Raw genomic sequence first — 20,354 nt, 5'->3', positions numbered from 1 at the left:
AGGTGGTTTCTCAAGTGAACATTGTGCTTACAGCAGTGATCCAGTAGGCTTGAGTGGGGTGAGTGCTGTGCAAGTGTTACCACACAACTCTGTCCAATACATCTCAATCCTGATTAGAGTTCTGCAGTTCTGAGTTTCTCAAGGAGAGCATGCTAATCACGAAACTAAACACAAAATGTGATAAGATGTGTACAATACATGCATTAGTCTGGGAACACCCAATTCTTTCACTTGCAACCTAAACAAAGTACACTAAGCTAGCCACTACTCTACCCAGGCCCAACACCATCCCCTTTTAAAGGGAAAATGAAATTGTTTTTGTCACAATGCTTGAAATTTAACACTGGGTAGAGTTGGGCAGTTATCAGAACTATCCTGAGAACTGGAGGTACAGCCAGAGGAAAAAATAATTTTGGATAACTGAAGAGAACGAAGGGAAGGATTTCTTCCCTCAGGAATTAACTACCTTAGTTTATAGAAAAATATTAAAAAAATCCACATATTTGAATTATAACGAAGAAAGCAATACACCCACCTTGTCATGTTTATAGATTAAGTTTTCAGCTTTTGCTAACCCAAGTGTAATTTGGGTCATTCTTTTTGTATGAATGCTTTCCCTCATTGCTCCAGTCAAGAATGGGGAGAGGAGCTGTACTGACCAGCTGTCAGGCACAAGCTGTAAGACACGGGCTGCATCAAATTCAGCAGCATGATTATTCAAGAGATCTACAGCAGCCATGACCAGTTCACAGTCCGAAGATCCTGGATTTAGATACACCGAGAGCAACATATGGAAAAGCCTTTGCCTGTATGGTAGGTCTTTACTCTCAGAGCTCCATATGCAGTAATCTTCAGCAGCAGAAAAGTCCTTTGATTCGTGGACTAGGATATGCAAAGCTTTGTCATGTTCTTCCAGTTTCCCATATAGTATTGCCCTTTCCATATGAAGATCTGTCCCCTTGAGTTTATCTGCCAAACGAGAATCAATTTAAGACCGTGCTCTGTTTAATAAAGGGCATTATTTGCCACCTCAGAAGGAATCAAAACTTAAGGGAAAAAACAAAATTGCAAAATACTGCTATCTAGGTGACAAAAGGCAGTGTCATTCCATATACTTTATCTGAAAATAAGTATAATTTCTATAAATCTACCTTGTGGGCTCAGTGCACCTCAGCCCATGTTGTGAACTGTGAAAAACACAAGTCAGTACATTTCTCAGCCTCCCTTCAAATTCTGGAATCTTTCAAGTCCAAAAAGAAAACAGTATGTTGAGCAAATGTCCCTTTTATGAAAAAAAGAAAAGGACGACTTGGGGCAAATTTAGAGACTAACCAATTTATTTGAGCATAAGCTTTCATGAGCTACAGCTCACTTCATCGGATGCATTCAATGGAAGATACAGTAGGGAGATTTATATACACAGAAAACATGAAACAATGGGTGTTACCATACACACTGTAATGAGAGTAATCAGGTAAGGTGAGCTATTGCCAGCAGGAGAGCCCGGGGGTGGGGGACCTTTTGTAGTGATAATCAAGGTGGGCCATCTCCAGCAGTTGACAAGAATGTTGGGGTGAGGGGGGGAAGGAAATAAACATGGGGAAATAGTTACACTATGTGTAATGACCCATCCACTCCCAATCTTTATTCAAGCCTAAGTTAATTGTATCCAGTTTGCAAATTAATTCCAATTCAGCAGTCTCTCGTTGGAGTCTGTTTCTGAAGGTTTTTTGTTGAAGAATTGCAACTTTTAGGTCTGTAATCGAGTGACCAGAGAGACTGAAGTGTTCTCCAACTGGTTTTTGAATATTATAATTCTTGACGTCTGATTTGTGTCCATTTATTTTTACGTAGAGACTGTCCAGTTTGGCCAATGTACATAGCAGAGGGGTATTGCTGGCACATGATGGCATATATCACATTGGTAGATGCGCAGGTGAACGAGCCTCTGATAGTGTGGCTGATGTGATTAGGCCCTATGATGGTGTCCCCTGAATAGATATGTGGACAGAGTTGGCAACGGGCTTTGTTGCAAGGATAGGTTCCTGGGTTAGTGGTTGTGTTGTGTGGCAATGTGGTTGCTGGTGAGTATCAAGAATTATAACATTCAAAAACCAGTCGGAGAACACTTCAATCAATTTGGTCACTCGATTACAGACCTAAAAGTGGCAATTCTTCAACAAAAAAACCTTCAAAAACAAACAGACTCCAAGGAGAGACTGCTGAATTGGAATTAATTTGCAAACTGGATATAATTAATTTAGGCTTGAATAAAGACTGGGAGTGGATGGGTCATTACACAAAGTAAAACTTTTTCCCCATGTTTATTTCCTTCCCCCCGCTGTTCCTCAGACACTCTTGTCAACTGCTGGAAATGGCCCACCTTGATCATCACTACGAAGGTCCATCCCGTCCCCGTCCCCGCCCCACCCGGGCTCTCCTGCTGGCAATAGCTCACCTTACCTGATCACTCTCATTATAGTGTGTATGGTAACACCCATTGTTTCATGTTCTCTGTGTATATAAATCTCCCCACAGTATTTTCCACTGTATGCATCCAATGAAGTGAGCTGTAGCTCATGAAAGCTTATGCTCTAATAAATTTGTTAGTCTCTAAGGTGCCACAAGTACTCCTTTTCTTTTTGTGGATACAGACTAACACGGCTGCTACTCTGAAACCTTTTATGAAGGAGACCATACAAATACTAATCCCAGAACTGTGTTCCAGCTGCCAAAACATTAAGTGTTAACACCTGGCAGAGAAGGGCGATAATTTAATCCATCTATAAATCTCCTGTTAAGGAAGGAAACCTTAATTTTCAGCAAATGTATTTATAGTAAGTAGGTGCAGCACAACTGCAGAAATTTAATGGAAACAAGTAATTTCCTTCCAAAATATGCTGCTTTATTTTCAGTTGGGAAAACACTAGTGTGCATTTCGAACCACCACCCATGAGTAAGCCTACCTTTAGTTCCCTACCAATTTATTCCATGTTCATGTAAAATTCTGAAAAAGCAATTCAGTGCTTCCAATTTTAGGTATTGCAAAAGTTAGCAGCTCTTTGCCCTGAAATGTAACATTTTAAAGGGAATAGTTTATACCTTTACCCTTGGGTTAGGCTTTAACCTACACATTAACATCTTCAATGACTGGCACTGTCATATTTGTCTGCTAAATGCCAGGTACTCATATGATGCAACATAAAAAGAGCTTGCTCAGGTTGATAAGGAGTGACTAGGGTATGTAATTTCAGTTGCTATTAAAACAGTAACAGCCAATTCATTGGTATTGGTAAGAAGACTGAGCTCAAATATTGTATTTTTGTTTTAGGTTCATGAGCAGAGTCAGTTTGATGGCACTGGAAACCACAATGCTTTCTCCATGTAACAGGTATAGCACAGATAAAGGCAATAAAAGTTTCCCTCCCCACAGTATGCCTCAAACCTTTTCCATCTCCATACCTACCCTGGTCTCAGCATAAGCTGTCAAAGGATAATATTGTCTTTCATTCATAACAGGATAAAAGTACTCATCTTACCTAAAATAAAATGAATTCTATAAAAGTCAGATTTCTGAAGAAGACTGCGTAGCTTAGTCTGTGTTTCAGTCAATTCCACACAACTGTCTATGGTCACAGATTTTAGTTGCAGCACCGTCTCCAAATACAACACAGCTAAGTGGGTATGATACTTTTCCTTCTGCAGGCATAAAGGACAAGATTACTTCAATACATACAAAAATGCATTACAAGACAGACAACACACCCACCCCAAATTAAACAGTGATTAGTCTTTACAAAATATTTAGTGTAAATACAATGGCATGTACAGTAAATATTATCCAATAAATTGAACAATTTTTTAATCTTATAGACTGTGCTCTCCAGAAGATTTTAGTAAGTTCTGAAGCCTTTTGTCCCTTCAGTCAATGATTCTTCTACTCCTGTATACTATCTGATGGTTGTTAGTTTCTGCTCTAATGGACCAGAGTCTATATCCATTATATGTATCCTAATATTACAGCAGATATTCCAGTTATATAAAATGTCAAATCCTTATTTTACTCCTATTGAGGTCTTGGCATCAATGATTTCTTGTAACAATGAGTTCCACAGGTGAGTGGTGGTGTATAAAAAAAATTTCCTTTATCAGTTTTATTTTTGCTGCCTTCCAATTTCATTGTGAAACCCTTCGTCTTGTACTATGAAAGTATGAAAAAGGGCACCTGACCTTTTTGATAATAGTTTTAACCTATCCTTCTGTCAATCCCTCCTCTGTAATTGAATAGTTTTAATCTAATTAGTTTAATTTAAGTCTGTTCTCTGGACCTTTTCTATTTCTATTATATACTTTTTGAGATAAGGCCACTAGAATCGGATAAAATACTTAATCTGAGGGTATGCCAAAGTTTATATAATGGCACAATGTTTTCAGCATTACTCACTATATCCTACTTAGCAAAACTTAAGTCTGATATTTTTGAGCCACCATTACTGAGGAAAGGTTTTCACTGAAGTAGTCCAAAATGACTCTTAGGACTGAGTGGCAATAATTAATTTAGAACCCAGAGTATATAAGTAGTTCAAATGGTTTCTTCTAATACCCGTGCATTATCTCGAACTGTCATATAATAGAGTCCGTAATCTGGTGACAGCAGTTTACCTAGAAATATTCAGGACATCAGTTAAATGCCATTGCTTCATGGAAACAAGTATGCTCATTAGCATAGTCAGGGCTGCCTCGACTGCAGGATTTTAGTGAATGATGGGAAGAGGAAACTACCAACTTATTCCAAGAATGCAAAGTTTTATTAACAGTTCATTTTGGGCAATTGGGCACCAAAAGTCCTGGTCCCCCGCCCCCACTATCATTACTTTGCTTTATCTGGGTCAAATCAAATTGCTTTCTCTCCGTGTCTCAGTGTAACACCATTTACCTGCCTCAGGAGGTTTTGCTTCACTTTTAAGATCTGTTGTATAGTGCTGCTGTGTACTGATAAAAGGCTATTGCGTTCCAATCTGAGGGCTGCTGGATGTCAGTGCTGCGTAACCAATTCCTGTATATGCAATTTCTAAAGTGCTTTGTGATCTTACAAGGGTGCTAAATGACTTAATTCTATGAAGTTATGTTCCTCCAGCTCTTTACGTAGGGATTGAAGAACAAGCTTGCCTCTGAAATATTGAAATTGTGAAGTTAAAAGAAACACCAAAGTGTAGCAAGATTAGCAATTATTGCTCAACTGATGTTTTTTTATGACCTTGCCTATAGTAGAATTTTTTAGATCTTTAATTCCCTCTGGTTGCAAGTCTACTGGCGGAAGCACACACAAGCTCAGGCCACCTCAGGTGTGTTTAGCATCATGATGTTTAACTCTTGTGGTAAAAGCACTTAAACGTGTCCATAATACAGCTTCCACTGGTGGACGTGTTCTAATTGGAATTAAGAGTTTAAAAAAAAAAATATCTTAGGAGACAACTTTCCCTCCAGTTTGGTCTGTATGTTGCTTATTAAAAGTAATGAACTCTTTGCAGCAGGAAACATATCTGTTTATTCACCATTCTTCGTGTCTACTGCACTCTGCACATGAACAACATCATATAAGTAATAAATAAGGCTATGATTTTGTCACAGAGGTCGCAGAAGTCATGGAATCCGTGAATTAAAAGACCCCTGTGACCTCAGCCCACATGCAACTGGAAGCTGCAGGGTCTGGTTGTTGCCATGGCAGATGGACCCCTGGAGCTCCCTGCCATCATGGGCAGTGGGGGGAAGGGGGAGACTTCGGAGCTCCCTGCTGCTGCAGGCACAGAGGGGCTTCTTGCTGTTGCGGGCAGGGGACCCCACAGCTCCTGGCCAGGCCCCTACAACTCTGAGCCATGGGGGGAGGGGAACCCTGGAGCTCCAAGGCCCCACAGGTGCTGGGAGGCCCCGGAGTTCCCAGGGGAGCCCCATTTTGTCATGGATATTTTTAGTAGAAGTCAGGGACAGGTCACAGGCTTCCGTTAATTTTTCTTTATTGCCAGTGACCTATCCCTCACTTCTACTAAACATATCCATGACAAAGTCTTAGCCTTAGTAATAGATGGCACTTGCACAGCTCCTTCCATCTGAAGATTTCAAAGTACTTCCCATAAATGATTTAAGCCTCACTGATGAGGCAGGAAAGCATACATTGTCCAGAGATGGAGGAAGTGTCAGAGAAGTTAAGTAACTTGCACAATATTACAGAAGCCCAATGTTGCAGAACTGGGAATGGAAGCCGGATCTCCTTATTCCTATGGTTACACTCTAGTCATAAGATCATCCTCTCTTTCTCTGCCTTCTGGGTAAACTTGAAACACATTGTACAAATTTGCCAAGAAGGGCTTCATAAAAAGTGTAATTGAGGTATCCTAGTTAGCACACTGAATCAAACTTTTTTTCTGGTATTTCTGAAGAGCTTACCTTTATTTTTCTATCCAAGACTAGGTACTCCAGATATTTAACAAGCGACTTGGGGTACTTGTTAAGGCAGTTCATGACCTTATCTGGATTAAAGCTGTTTTTCCCTTGCTCCTCCAAAGGCCTTTTCGTAAAAATCTGTACCCCCACCTATAACAAGTTAGTTACATTGAGGAAGTCAGACTACATCTTTATTTTTTATTTTAAGCACACACTTTTTTGTTAACGATTAATTAAGAAATCAAATACAAAATATTCAGAACACACACTAAGCAAAAATAATGGATTAACAAAACATACTGAACTGGGCTGCTCAGTCACTGCTTCTGGATGTTTCACATACCTACTGCCCCAATTCATAATCTATACATTGCCCTATTTGTAAGCCTTTTATGGTAGGGACCTTTTCAAACAAATACTTGTCATTCTAGGATATGAATGTGAATGTGAGAGAAGCATAACGAAATATTAAATACCCCAAAGGACAAGGCAAAAAAAGGAAGAGTCAAAGGTCAGAATGTCAGCTCAGATTTTCAACCTTCTCTGGATTCCTTTAAGTAAATCTAGTTGATAAACTTTTATAATGGCTAAAATCAACAATTTACTAATTGTGGATTTAATTACCATGCTTCTGATACAGTGACAGTACGAATCCATGAGGCTGGTTTCAGTATCAGTTAAGTCTACATGCTAAATAGTAGATGGAATAACCATGCCTTAATTCAGAAATAACTAGAACCTATTTAGATAGTACATTCCATGGGACAAAGGCTGCTACTTGTGCATTTTATAGCACAAGCACTCAGTTGGCACTTAAGCTGGAGTACTAAATACTCGTTCATAGTACAGAAATGATGGACCTGGATTTTGGTCGGTAAAGAGCATAAGCCACTCCTGACATCTAACTCCTGAAGCAGAATAAGTGTTGCCAAGAGAAAAGGTTGCTTACCCCACTTTCCCACATACACACATCACTTCTGCAGCCTTTTAGAGCAGAGGCAGGCAAACTTTTTGGCTTGAGGGCCGCATCGGGTTTCAGAAATCGTATGGAGGGCCGGTTGGGAAGGCTGTGCCTCCCAGAACAGCCAGGTGTGGCCCAGCCCCCGCCCTTTATCCCCCCCGCTGCTTCTTGCCCCAGACAGCCCACCCCGGGACTCCTGCCCCATCCAACCCCGCTGTTCCCTGTCAGCCCCCCCGGGACTCCTACCCCATCCACTCCCCCCTCCTCCCGCTCTGTCCCCTGACCACCCCCGGAACCCCTGCCCCTGACTGCCCCTCCCACCCCATCCAACCTCTCCTTCCTGACTGCCCCCCCAGGGACCCCTGCCCCCATTCAACCCCCCTATTCCCCACCCCCTATCCAGACCCCTGCTCCCTGACCACCACCCCGAACTCCCCTGCCCTCTATTCAACACCTCCTGCTCCCTGTACCCTCACCATGCCGCTTGGAGCACGGGGGCTGGTGGCGCTACAGCCACGCCGCCTGGCTGGAGCCAGCCACGCCACCGCGCAGCACAGAGCACCGGGTCAGGCTGCGCTCTGCAGCTGCGCTGCCCCTCCCCAGGAGCTCGCTGCCCACAGCATTGCACCAGCGGTGCAGTGATCTGAGGCTGCAGGGGAGAGGGCACAGTGTGGGAGGGGCCAGGGGTGAGCCTCCGGGCCAGGAGTTCAGGGGCTGGGCAGGAGGGTCGCATAGGCCATAGTTTGCCCACCGCGGCTTTAGAGCAATGGAATACTACCAGTACTGAACTATTAACACGTGACATCAGCTTGTGTTTTAGTCTTCATACACACACAAAAAATCCTTATTAATATAAAGCAAAACTCTAATATAAATCCCCTTTAGCATACATAATGTCATTTCTTCCATTGTTTAAGACAACAGCTTAATATTGTTTTTAAATCTATTGTTTACAGTAGACATCTGCAAATTCTGAAATGAAGCACTTGCATCAAACAAATTAGATAGGAGATAGTTAAGAGTGAGATTTAGAGGGGTAAGAAACATGAAAGGGGAAAGTGATGAAGTTATTAAATTTTACCAAGAATTTTTTTTCTAGAACTTTTTGTTTTAAGAAGGGTTACAATCACAAACCTCCTCACTTTTCTGTAAAACCCATTCAGCATACTTCCACACTAGTTCTTGGTCTGAGCAGAAGGTAAGGAAGTCTACTATATACTCATAGAGATCCGAACGTGTAGAATCTTGAATGTCGCCATTAACTATTTTCACCCATAACTGAAACAGAAAAAGTGTACAAGAATTAAACTTCTTCAGAGTTTGCCTTTAATATATACTTAAAATCTTATATTAAGTCTACTGCTCAATTAAAAAATTACAACAACATTACAATTGTACATCTTTCCCTGCTTGTTAGTTCCTATCGAGTTCAGTGCGCACACATATGCACACTCTCTCTCTCATCCCTTATACTAGTGGTTAGAGACTGGCTTAAATCCTGAAGCATGGAGGTTTACTATTCCTTTAAAATTTGTTAGCACTAACTCTGAATATCCCTTTTTGAATGTTGCTAAAGTTCTTGGCCTCAATGACTTGCACAGTCTAATTATATGCAAGGAAATATTTTTTCACAGTATCAGTTCATAATTTGTTCTTAAGTTACATTCAGCTTCTGGTTTATACTTGAATCCTGCTCTTAATATTCTAGCACAGGTTCAAAATAACTGAATCAGACAGCAATTTAGCAAAAAGCAATTTTATTTTCTTTTATGCTTGTTTTGTTCCTAAATGCAGAACTGTATTAGCTTGCCTAGCAGCTGCAATCAACTTCGCACATTTACAGGTGTTCATACAAGTTTGTCAGAACTAGGCTAAGTAGCTGGCAGACACTATTTCAAGGGCATCAGGGGTGCTGGAATAATTTTTATAGATGGGGTGCTAAGAGCCATTGAACCAAACTAAACCATATATATAACGGCAACCACTTCAAACCAGGCGGTGTGGCAGCACCCCCAATTCCAGCACCTATCAAATGCATTACTGGGTTAAGTAGTTATATGCTGAATTATTTTTCTCACCCTCTACCACCTCATTTCTGCACCAAGGACCTGACCAATCTTACCATTAACTTTAATGGCCATTGATTGAGACCCTGAAGAAGGGATTAAACCCTTACAGGAAATACAAGAATGCAGGAAAAAACTTCTTAAATGAATAAATATGCCTGTGAAATATTGGAACAGTTTTTGTTGATGCACAAACACACACCACAGCATATCCAGAGGCTGCTTTTCTGCCCAGGATCACGTAGGTGAGTACCTGCCTCATTTGCTTAGTCAAATATATGCAAGTCAAAGTTTATTTAAATCTAGGAAACAACCATATTCCAAGAAAACAGAAAAACACAAGCTACTTAAAACAGCTTTACAATCTACTGAAGGGACTATCTTCTAAATAAATTACCAAGATAGTTATTCAGTATGAGAGGTTCCTGTCAGAGACTGAACATTTTAATGCTTCTAGCTGAAGATGCAGAGATATGATCACAACAGTAACTAGGGTACATGCACACTTGGGATTTCTATGTCCATTAATCCATCATAATTCCGGCTAAGAATTATTATGGTGTAAAAGTTTATCTTGAAAAGATAGCTTTTTTTTTTAAATCATCACTTATGTGGCTTTGTATTTCTCTAACATTTTAACCAGTCTGAGGAATTAGGTTTTAAGAGAAAGTTCATCCTGCTGTGGATATATGCCAATTTTGAAATTAGAAGTTAGTTACCTAGACATATTTTCAAGGTGGTTTATGAACGAACTAACAAAAGCTTTATTATACCATCTTGATTAAATACTGATTTGTCATTCTAACCTGAAGTGCCGCAGCATCTTGACCATTGTAGTGATGCAGGAGTCCAAGTGCAAAATACCTGTATTTTAAAAAATGTATGAAAATTTAAGTTCTTAGATCCTCTTCATCAGTTTAAATATGGTACAAATAGCAAAGGATAAAGAGTAGTGGTTTACTGTCCTCATACATTTCATGCTTTCCTTCCTTTTAGAATTCACCTACACACAAAGTTCTATATTAAATATCAATGGAGCAATTCTAATTCATTAACAGCTGTTATTCAACCAAAATCTCATTTTTATGTTATAGTATTTATAAAACTCTACCTCCTCTTTAAAAAAAAAATCTGATTTTCTTTGCTGCAATATAGACTAGTGTCAAGACACAGCAACACGCAGTTCTGAACAAGAGTCTCCCATATTATAAAATTTCTTCTACTATAGTATGGCTTTCCATTGTTTCCATTATAATGTCTCTCTATTTCCATGGGTTTAAAAGTCTACCTTTCATATTTATTCCAACTAGCTAATCATGTAAAGTCTTTGTCATCAAGTGGATTTGTTGGACTTTTGAAACAGTAAAACACTCTTAAATCCAATGAAAACCACAACAGACTTCCAATCCAGCCTGTCAATCATCCTGTGTTATACTATTGTGTAATATATTTTTGGATGTCTGAGAGGGAAAAAATAGAGAAAGGTGCAGACAGTTTTCACACTTTTTCTGTGTGCATATACTATATACAGTGCTGAATGTCAAGCATCTGATTCTCTACTTTTTTTATTCTCTTCTAGGTCCTCCCCTTCTAAGGTATTCCAAAATTAATCCCTTTGGGGATCTCATAACTGTTCTTCCTTTCTTAATTCTGTGAAAGCACCAGCAAGGAAACAATATCAGATTTCAGAATTCAAACGTGAAGTTTCTGGCCAGTGAATAAACTAGTAGTTTGAAAGTTTACTACTACATAATTTAACTATAGATTTAATTAGAATTCAACTTAAAAATAGTTCTGTTCATGTACTAAGGCTTCTTTTCTCCCAGCGCAAGACATCTCAACAAGAAAAATTTTATTTATTGTTCCACTTTTAATTGTCACACTGTCTCTCGGATCACAAGGGGGACAATACCAGTCACCCTATCATTTGTTCAATACTGTACAAGTCATTTAGTTTTTACTACTTAGGGTTGCCAGGTGTCCAGTTTTCGACCATTCAAAAAGGGCCAGTGCCGACCAAGCCATTAAAAGTCCAGTTGGTGGCACAGTGGGGACCCAGGGCTAAGGCAGGCTCCCTGCCTGCCCTAGTTCTGTGTGGCCCCCTGGTGGCCGGTTCCTCAGAGCCTCAGTAAGTGCTGCTGGGACCCCGCACTCCCCCCCACACACCCTAACCCCCTGGCCTTGCCTGAAGCCCCCTACTGCACCCCAAGCCCCTCATCCCCAGCTCCACGCCAAAGCCCACACCCCCAGCCGGAGCTCTCATACCCCTCCTCCCCTGCACACCACACCCTGTGAGGGTGGGGAAAAGTGAGCGACAGAAGGAGGGAGGAATGGAGCGAGAGGGGGCGGGGTCTTGGAGAAGGACAGGGTGTTCGCTTTTGTGTGATTAGAAAGTTGGCAACCCTACTACTACAAAGTATCAAATGACAGCTGAGGTCCTTTAAGCCTAGAAACACCTAGGGATCAGGCAATCAAACAGTTCCCTAACTTCAAGGGAAATCCTCCCTCCCAAAGTTTTCATTTTCAAGCTCGTTAATTATGAAAAGGAAGTTCAATTTGTACTTGCCTGAACCAGCATAAAATTGCTGGCTTGCAAGCTCCCTACACACAGCTCTGCCAATGCAACTTCAACCCCACCCAGACATTCCAGTCTCTCTCAAAAATAGTCAAGTATGCCGTTTTGCCATTTGTGCACACACCAACACCACAAACTAAAGTGAGCCTAGCCTGACTGGGACATCTAGAGAAATAGGTTCAAATCTTTAAGTGACTGGTAAATGTACAGACCCAAAACAAAACATTTCTCCCACTCCCAGCCCAGAGTTGGTGATCTATCTAATGAAATGTCTCACTTTTTGTGTTTCTCCAGCCAGGTAGCACTGTCTGTTAGAAGACAGAAATTCTCCGAGACCAGTAGATCCAGAAGGCTTTCATGATTAGCTTCTGCATATAGCTTGAGCAAAGCTGTATCAATGTCTTCCTTGTAGCCATTTGCAACTTCCGTGCTGCGGACTTCATTCAAATAACTCATGAGGAATCGTTTGCACTTAGTCATCTTCTCCTGGTCCCCTTGGGTCAGCTGGTTTAAATCAGCATATTCATGAAGAGGCGGATGAGACCGTGTGAATGAAGAGGAAGTAGGCAACAGGAAGGGGTAGAGAGAGATCAGCTCTCGGACATCCAGCTGGCCGCTTCTGCAATTACAGTGTCAAACTAAATGAAGCAAAGAAGAAAGAAAAAGTATACATAGGCACACACACACACACACACAAAACATACTGATGTTGTGTGCACACATGCTTTTGAGTGCAAAGACACCATTAAAATTATCCTACTGGAGACATTTTCCCCAAAACAAGTCTGAGGATTTTTCTAGTTCTAAGGGAGAACTCTTGTGTCATTCCATGTATGTGCCCCAGGGCATGAGAACTTCATGATTCAGGGGGACTAGTCAGGGGACGATCAGCCTTTCCTTCTTGATAACTGGTATGAATCCACCTCAGGTAAGTACTGACATCCGACAGCTGTGGCCCATGTGAAATTAGTTGGTGGCCCCAGTCCAGCTCTTAGAGGACTACTAATTTATATTATTTGTGCTGGTCTCTGGTGCAATCAACTATCCTCTCACACTGGGCTGAGGCACAATGAAACCACCAGTACCGTACGTGTTCTGTAGATAAAGGTGACGGACCATCCATGGGACCAACCTGGCACCTTTCACCAGCCACTAAATTTGCTCTTTAAAAAGACAGAATCTCAGGGAGACCTCTACGCTTTAAAATAAATTTTGTATGTAGGCTGGAGAGGGTGGTGGCCAACATATGGCAAAGAGGTTTGATTAAATGAACAGCTATTTATAGATATACGATATGTTGTGTATGGCTGACTAAAGAACAGACCTCTAGAGTGTTAAAACCTACCTGAGTTGCAATGAATGAATTACCAGCATTTAAAAAGAGTGTTGCCTGTGCTAACAGAAGCCTTGTTTTAGTTCGAGATGCTCCTTCAGCTAAGGCTGAAAATATTCCAGAAAGATATTTTGAGATTAAAAAAAAGTCTTGCTAGGAGAAGAAGTTACCGCATATGTTCAGATTTCTAGAGCACCTAAGGATGTCTAAAACATCTGTCTGACTTATATTGTTAAGGTTTCAATGCCTGGGACACTAATTAGATTTGGACACAAGTTTAAACAGAGCTAATATTCTCACAGAGCAGATCCAGAAAGCGTAGAAAAGTCTCTCAGAAGACTGCACTAAGTTTTGAGGACCGAACTGGAGTATATTAGAGTTGCAACTGCACTAATGGGATGACTGGACCTTTTTGCTTTGGTTTCCATGCTTGCAGACACCTCTACTGGACAGAACAGAACTACTGTAAACCTTCAGAGATAGAAGCAGAATGCTCAGAAAGAACAGGGGCTGCTAAGTCTCATCCTGAATTACCTTTTCCCATCTTTTATCTTTTATTGTGTGGAGCAATGGAAGAAGTGTATTTATGTTTGAAGTACAGTAATCAGAGACAGTTTCTGAAAACCTCAGCCATAACCTCATCCCAACCTTGACCTCTTTTACTCTGGGGGAATTATGCATCAACAAATTAAAAATTCCGCATATTTTGTCAAAAACACCACAATATAAAAACACTAGTTTCCAATTATTTTGATAATTTATTTCAAAATACCTGTCAGCAACTACATCTCTAACAATGCAGACAACAAGAGAGATTCAGGAAATATTTTTTTTTGACAAATAGATTCCTTACTAGGCATATTAATACAGAACTCTCAGTAATAATTCATTTAAACTATGGATGTTGATTAATCACAGTTAACTCACATGATTAACTCAAAATGTAAATGATTAAAAATTGCAGTTTTAATCACACTGTTAAACAGAATACCATTGAAATGTAATAAATATTTTTGGATGTCTATATTTGCAAATATATTGATTTCAATTACAACACAATACAAAGTGTACAGTGCTACTACATTATTTTTATTACAAATATTTGCACTATAAAAATTATAAAAAATATTTTTCAATTTACCTCATACAAGTACTGTAGTGCAGTCTCTTCATTGTGAAAGTGCAACTTACAAATGTAGATTTTTTTTGTTTACATAACCACTCAAAAACAAAACAATGTAAAATTTTAGAGCCTGCAAGTCCACTCAGTCCTACTTCTTGTTCAGCCAATCACTAAGACAAACTAGTTTGTTTACATTTACAGGAGATAATGCTGCCAGCTCCTTATTTACGTCACCTGAAAATGAGAACAGGCATTCGCATGGCACTGTTGTAGCTGGCATTGCAAGATATTTACATGCCAGATATGCTAAACATTTGTATGCCCCAACATGTTTCGGCCACCATTCCAGAGGACATGCTTCCATGATGATGACAGTCATTAAAAATTAATGTGTTTATTACTGTGGCTGAACTCCTTGGGGGAGAATTGTACATCTCCTGTTCTGTTTCACCTGCATTCTGCCATATATTTCATGCTATAGCAGTTTCAGATGACCCAGCACATATTTGTTTTAAGAACACTTTCACAGCAGATTTGACAAAACGCAAAGAAGGTACCAATGTGAGGTTTCTAAAAAATAGCTACAGCACTAGACCCAAGGTTTAAAAATCTGAGGTGTCATCAAAAATCTGTGAGGCATGAGGTGTGGAGCATGCTTTCAGAAGTCTTAAAAGAGCAACACTCAGATACGGAAACTGCAGAACCCAAAACCGCCAAAGAAGAAAATCAACCTTTTGCTGGTGGCATCTGACTCAGATGATGAAAGTGAACATGCATCAGTCCTCTCTGCTTTGGATCATTATTGAGCAGAACTAGTCATCAGCATGAATGCATATCCTCTAGAATGATGGTGAACTGAATTACTGTACTGTATATACTCGATCATAAGCTGATTCGTTTATAAGCCGACCGCCTCCCCAAAATGGCTAAGTAAAAATGGTAAAAACTGGATGACCCTTTCATAAGCTGACCCTATATTTCAGGGATTGGCAAACTTCAGCTCCCGGCCTGTCAGAATAAGCCGCTGGCTAGTCGGGACATTTGTTTACCTGGAGCGTTGGCAGGCACGGAGCCCCTCAGTTCCCAGTGGCCGCAGTTTGCCGTTTCCAGCCAAAGGGACCTGCAGGAAGCGGAGTCACTTCCCGCAGCTCCCATTGACTGGGAACAGCAAACTGCAGCCACAGGGAACTGAGGGGCTCCGTGCCTGCCAACGCTCCAGGTAAACAAAACGACAATGTATTAGACATTCAATTGAATGATTTCATAGAGTTTAAAATCATCAAATTTTGGTGTACACCAGTTTATAAGCTGAGCCCCGCTCTTTGATGCGTCATTTTTTTTTACCAAAAATATTCGGCTTATGAACGAGTATATACAGTACTTGTATTAGGTGAATTAAAAAAACAGTTTTGGTTGTTTTTTTTTTTTACAGTGCAAATATTTGTAATAAAAAAATATAAAAAGTGAGCACAGTACACTTTACTCTGTGTTGTAATTGAAATCAATATATTTGAAAATGTAAACATCCAAAAATATTTAAATAAATGGTATTCTATTATTGTTTAACAGCATGACTAATCACAATTTTTTGATCATTCAATTTATCACGATTGATTTTTTTTAATCTCTATTGCCCTAATAAAAATAGATAACATGCATATCTAGCTTTTCCCAAAAGCCTACTATTCACTAGATCTGCGAAGACCTTACTGCTTAAGACTCCCTCTCCAGAGTCTCTCTCTTTCAGCCTAGCTCCCTCCACAGTTTCTGACAATCAACCCCGTTCTCACTCTTGAGTATTCTTTTGTTTTCTAGCTTTCCAGCTTTGGCAAAATAAGGTTTGCAACCTCTGAGAGGCTGAACATTGCATTCTTGAGCCATTTACTGTCTTTCAAGTGCATGCTGGGGTGTCAGATCTATTGGGTGACTCTTGTTTGCTCTTCCCACAACCCCCTATTAAGTTAGATTAATACATTCATACTGGAAATTCTAAGAACTCTATAATTATTCAGTGTTTTGACCTCACTAAGCCACTTACAATATTACATATTATTCATAGATTAATACATAGCAGCTCTACAATCATCATAGTGGGAATGAATAAAGCAAGCACTTCAATCAACAGTGTCCATCCCCAGTCACCTGGGATCTGCTTCTGTAATGAAGTACTTTTATAGCTTTCCATTTTTGCGACTGGCAAACAGATCAACTGCTGGGAAACCCTATTTCCATGAGATCAGTTTGAAGATGTCCAGATTCAGACACGGTGAGTTGTTGATGGTGCATTTGCGGAGTCAATCTGCCTTCTTGTTTAGTTCTCACTGTCTATTTCTCTTATAGAACTAGTGTCTCCTCAGCCCATTCCATTACTTCCAACACTTCCAAGCATAACATTCACCTCTGAGTTCTTCCTTGGTTGTTGAGGTTTGCTAATATGATGCTGCTGCTGTCCAACTGGACCAGAATAGAACATGATCAATGAGGTGGCTGTGGAACCTTCACAGGACAAGGTTCACCACTCAATGCCACAAGGCTGATGCTCTCACTCCTACCAATGGAGCTCCATGTGCCCTGCACTGTTCTGGGACCCAGATGTGCTCTTCACCCAAATAGGCTGGCATCTTTCATGAGTACCTGAGGGACAGTAGGGCAGACAGAAAGACCATTGACTGTGGACCCTCCCTAGGACTGTCCAACATTTGAGACACCAGTAGTTGGACTGGAACCAGCAACCACTCTTCCATGAATAATTGTGTGCAGTTCCAAACCTTCAGGAGAAATTTCTGGAAACCTGGTGTGGAATTATGACTATTCCACAAGAAACCAGAAGGCCCTACTCCATCTCTACTTCATCCAATCAGGCAAGCCTATTAAACACTAGATGGGGCTGACTGAAATCATACCTTCTGGATATAAAAGCAATACAATCCTTCTGAGGGAACCAGTTTTTAGGGGTATTGTTGACAGAGACCATCCTTCTGAGGAATGGGATATTCTGTCTCCTAGATACAAATCAGGACAGTGTCTTTTGGTGCCATAGCAAAGTCCATATATTGCAATCACCTCTGCTTTGGATGCCTGATACATCGTTTTCCCCAGACTTACCTGCCATTTTCCTTTTGGTACTGTGATGTGGATGAACAAAAGGAGCTTTTCTCCCTGTTGTTGGGCTTGTAATGCCTTTGAAGTAATGTATGGAAATGTGAGGGTCTGCTTTGGTTTGGATGCTCCTTTTGCCACTATCTTATCCAATTTTTTCTCCAGAGAGGGTAAAGCCTATGAATTTGGATAAGCACAGGGTTTGTCTGGTGTGAGCAACTGCAGTCCAGGACCTGATGTGACACCTAGCTGAGAATCATATTGTCCAATGGAGGTGTCTGAAATGAAAGGTGTTGCTAGGGACATTTTCGTAAGGGCAGAACTGAAGTCAGGATGGGCTTTGTCATCCAAAACTTGTAGGTCATCTAGCCAAGAGACCGAAGCTCTCAAAACAGATAGCGGCCAGGGATACTTGGAGCACCCAACTAAGGCTCAAAATCCTTACTAAAGGTGACCTCCATCTTTCTTCCCGTTGTGTCTCTGGGACAGAAACCCCCTTCAATATGACCATCATATCCTTTGCTATGATGCCATCACAGCATCTACTTTCGCTATTTCTTAATGGCATTTTTTGGCTCTTGCATCTTACGGTACCTAAGTGCATGCCTGCTCATATGCTTTCCCTTGTCAGGGCATTCCCATTAATCCTTGATTAAGTCTTCAAAGGAAGGGGGAAGTGAATTCCTGTATCAGGATGGGATTTGGATGGTATTTGAACTTAGTCTTCTCATCTACTGCCACATTTGATTAGATCTGTATGGAAGATGCCATTTTCCTGCAGTATCAAATTTATCAGGGGACTTTTTCCTCCCCTCACCCTGCTGAGATCCTAAATCAGAAAGCTCTCCCTCCTCCTGAGCAGTGGAGATGGGGTCTGAGTAAGAATAGGAAACTTAGATATTTTATACTCATTCTCTTTTGTGCCTCCTGGGGACAGGGGAGGCTCTTCCCCTCGTTTTGCAAGAGTAACCCCACCTTGGCCACAGGCATGGAGTATTTCTGCAGCCCTTTTTATCAAGGCACCTAATAAGAGGTTGAGCCCTTTAGATACATAAAATATTAGGGTTGAAAGACACCTCAGGAGGTCATCTAGTCCAATCCCTGCTCAAAGCAGGACCAACACCAACTAAATCATCCCAGCCAGGGCTGTGTCAAGCCAGGCCTTAAAAACCTCTAAGGATGGAGATTCCACCACCTCCCTAGGTAACCCATTCCAGTGTTTCACCACCCTCCTAGTGAAATACTGTTTCACAATATCCAACCTAGACCTCCCCCACTGCAACTTGAGACCATTGCTTCTTGTTATCTGCCACCACTGAGAACAGCCTACCTCCATCCTCTTTGGAACCCCCCCTTCAGGTAGTTGAAGGCTGCTATCAAATCCCCCCTCACTCTTCTCTTCTGCAGACTAAATAACCCCAGTTCCCTCAGCCTCTCCTCATAAGTCATGTGCCCCAGCCCCCTAATAATTTTCATTGCCTCCCCTGGACTCTCTCCAATTTGTCCACATCCCTTCTGTAGTGGGGGGACCAAAACTGGACACAATACTCCAGGGGTGGCCTCACCAGTGCTGAACAGAGGGTAATAATCACTTCCTCTATTTGCTGGCAACACTCCTACTGATACAGCATAATATGTTGTTGGCCTTCTTGGCAACAATGGCACACTGCTGACTCATATCCAGCTTTTCGTCCACTGTAATCCCCAGGTCCTTTTCTGCAGAACTGTTGCTTAGCCAGTCGGTCCCCAGCCTGTAGCAGTGCATAGGATTCTTCCTTCCTAACTGCACTTGTCCTTGTTGAACCTCATCAGATTTCTTTTGGCCCAATCCTCCAATTTGTCTAGGTCACTCTAGACCCTATCCCTACCTTCCAGCGCATCTACCTCTCCCCCCAGCTTGGTGTCATCTGCAAACCTGCTGAGGGTGAAATTTATCCCAACATCCAGATCATTAAGAGAGATGTTGAACAAAACCAGCCCAAGGACCGACTCTTGGGGCACTCCTCTTGATACTGGCTGCGGACTAGACATCGAGCTGTCGATCACTACCCTTTGAGCCCGACAATCTAGCCAGATTTCTATCCACGTTATAGTCCATTCATCCAATCCATACTACTTTAACTTGCTGGCAAGAATATGATGGGAGACCGTATCTAAAACTTTGCTAAAGTCAAGATACATCTCATCTGCCGCTTTCCCCATATCCATAGAGCCAGTTATCTAATCATAGAAGGTAATTATGTTGGTCAGGCATGACTCGCCCTTGGTGAATCCATGCTGACTATTCCTGATCACCTTCCTCTCCTCCAAGTGCTTCAAAATGGATTCCTTGAAGATCTGCTCCATGATTTTGCTAGGGACTGATGTGAGGCTGACTGGTCTGTAGTTCCCCAGGTTCTCTTTCTTCCCTTTTTAAAATATGGGCACTATATTTGCCTTTTTCCTATGTTCTCCCCTTCTGGATCCTAGTCTCACTGTTTAATTGAAGGATTCTTGTGCTGAGACTCCCATAATCTTCAGAGAAAAGAACTAGTTAGCAGCCCTGCTTTCTTTCCTCACAAGGAGCTGATGACACTCTTCATATTGGGAGTACTCTGGATCTCTTCCGGCCAGGGACTTACCGTATGAGCTGGCCTGATGGGAGTCCTCCTTGTCCTTAAGGCTCTCTCTCTGAAGTGCTCAGCAACTCCTAGTTGAGCTTTTCTGCATAGCACCTCTGGGGAGAGGGTGTTCTGACATGCTGGTCTAAGACTGAA

At 41.2% G+C, this 20,354-nt stretch overlaps 1 protein-coding gene across 3 annotated transcripts in view; it reads right to left on the bottom strand.

The window, feature by feature from the left end:
* TGFBRAP1 (transforming growth factor beta receptor associated protein 1) overlaps nt 1-20,354 on the bottom strand; it is a 66,888-nt gene that overhangs the window by 6,873 nt on the left and 39,661 nt on the right. For all 3 annotated transcript variants that reach the window (XR_006280426.1, XM_038385004.2, XM_038384995.2), the window contains exons 6-11: nt 12,321-12,662; nt 10,275-10,332; nt 8,537-8,680; nt 6,445-6,591; nt 3,540-3,699; nt 536-969 (exon numbers count right to left, since the gene is read on the bottom strand). Coding sequence is in view for 2 of the 3 variants with exons in the window: in XM_038385004.2 (XP_038240932.1) it covers nt 536-969; nt 3,540-3,699; nt 6,445-6,591; nt 8,537-8,680; nt 10,275-10,332; nt 12,321-12,662 (1,285 nt within the window). In the remaining variant the exon portion in view is untranslated. The remainder of the gene's footprint in view (nt 1-535; nt 970-3,539; nt 3,700-6,444; nt 6,592-8,536; nt 8,681-10,274; nt 10,333-12,320; nt 12,663-20,354) is intronic.

This window comes from Dermochelys coriacea, chromosome 1 (assembly GCF_009764565.3).
Source record: "Dermochelys coriacea isolate rDerCor1 chromosome 1, rDerCor1.pri.v4, whole genome shotgun sequence".
Taxonomy (NCBI): Eukaryota; Metazoa; Chordata; order Testudines; family Dermochelyidae; genus Dermochelys; species Dermochelys coriacea.
Note: the sequence above shows the minus strand (reverse complement) of the source record. Positions and strands in the feature narration are given on the sequence as shown.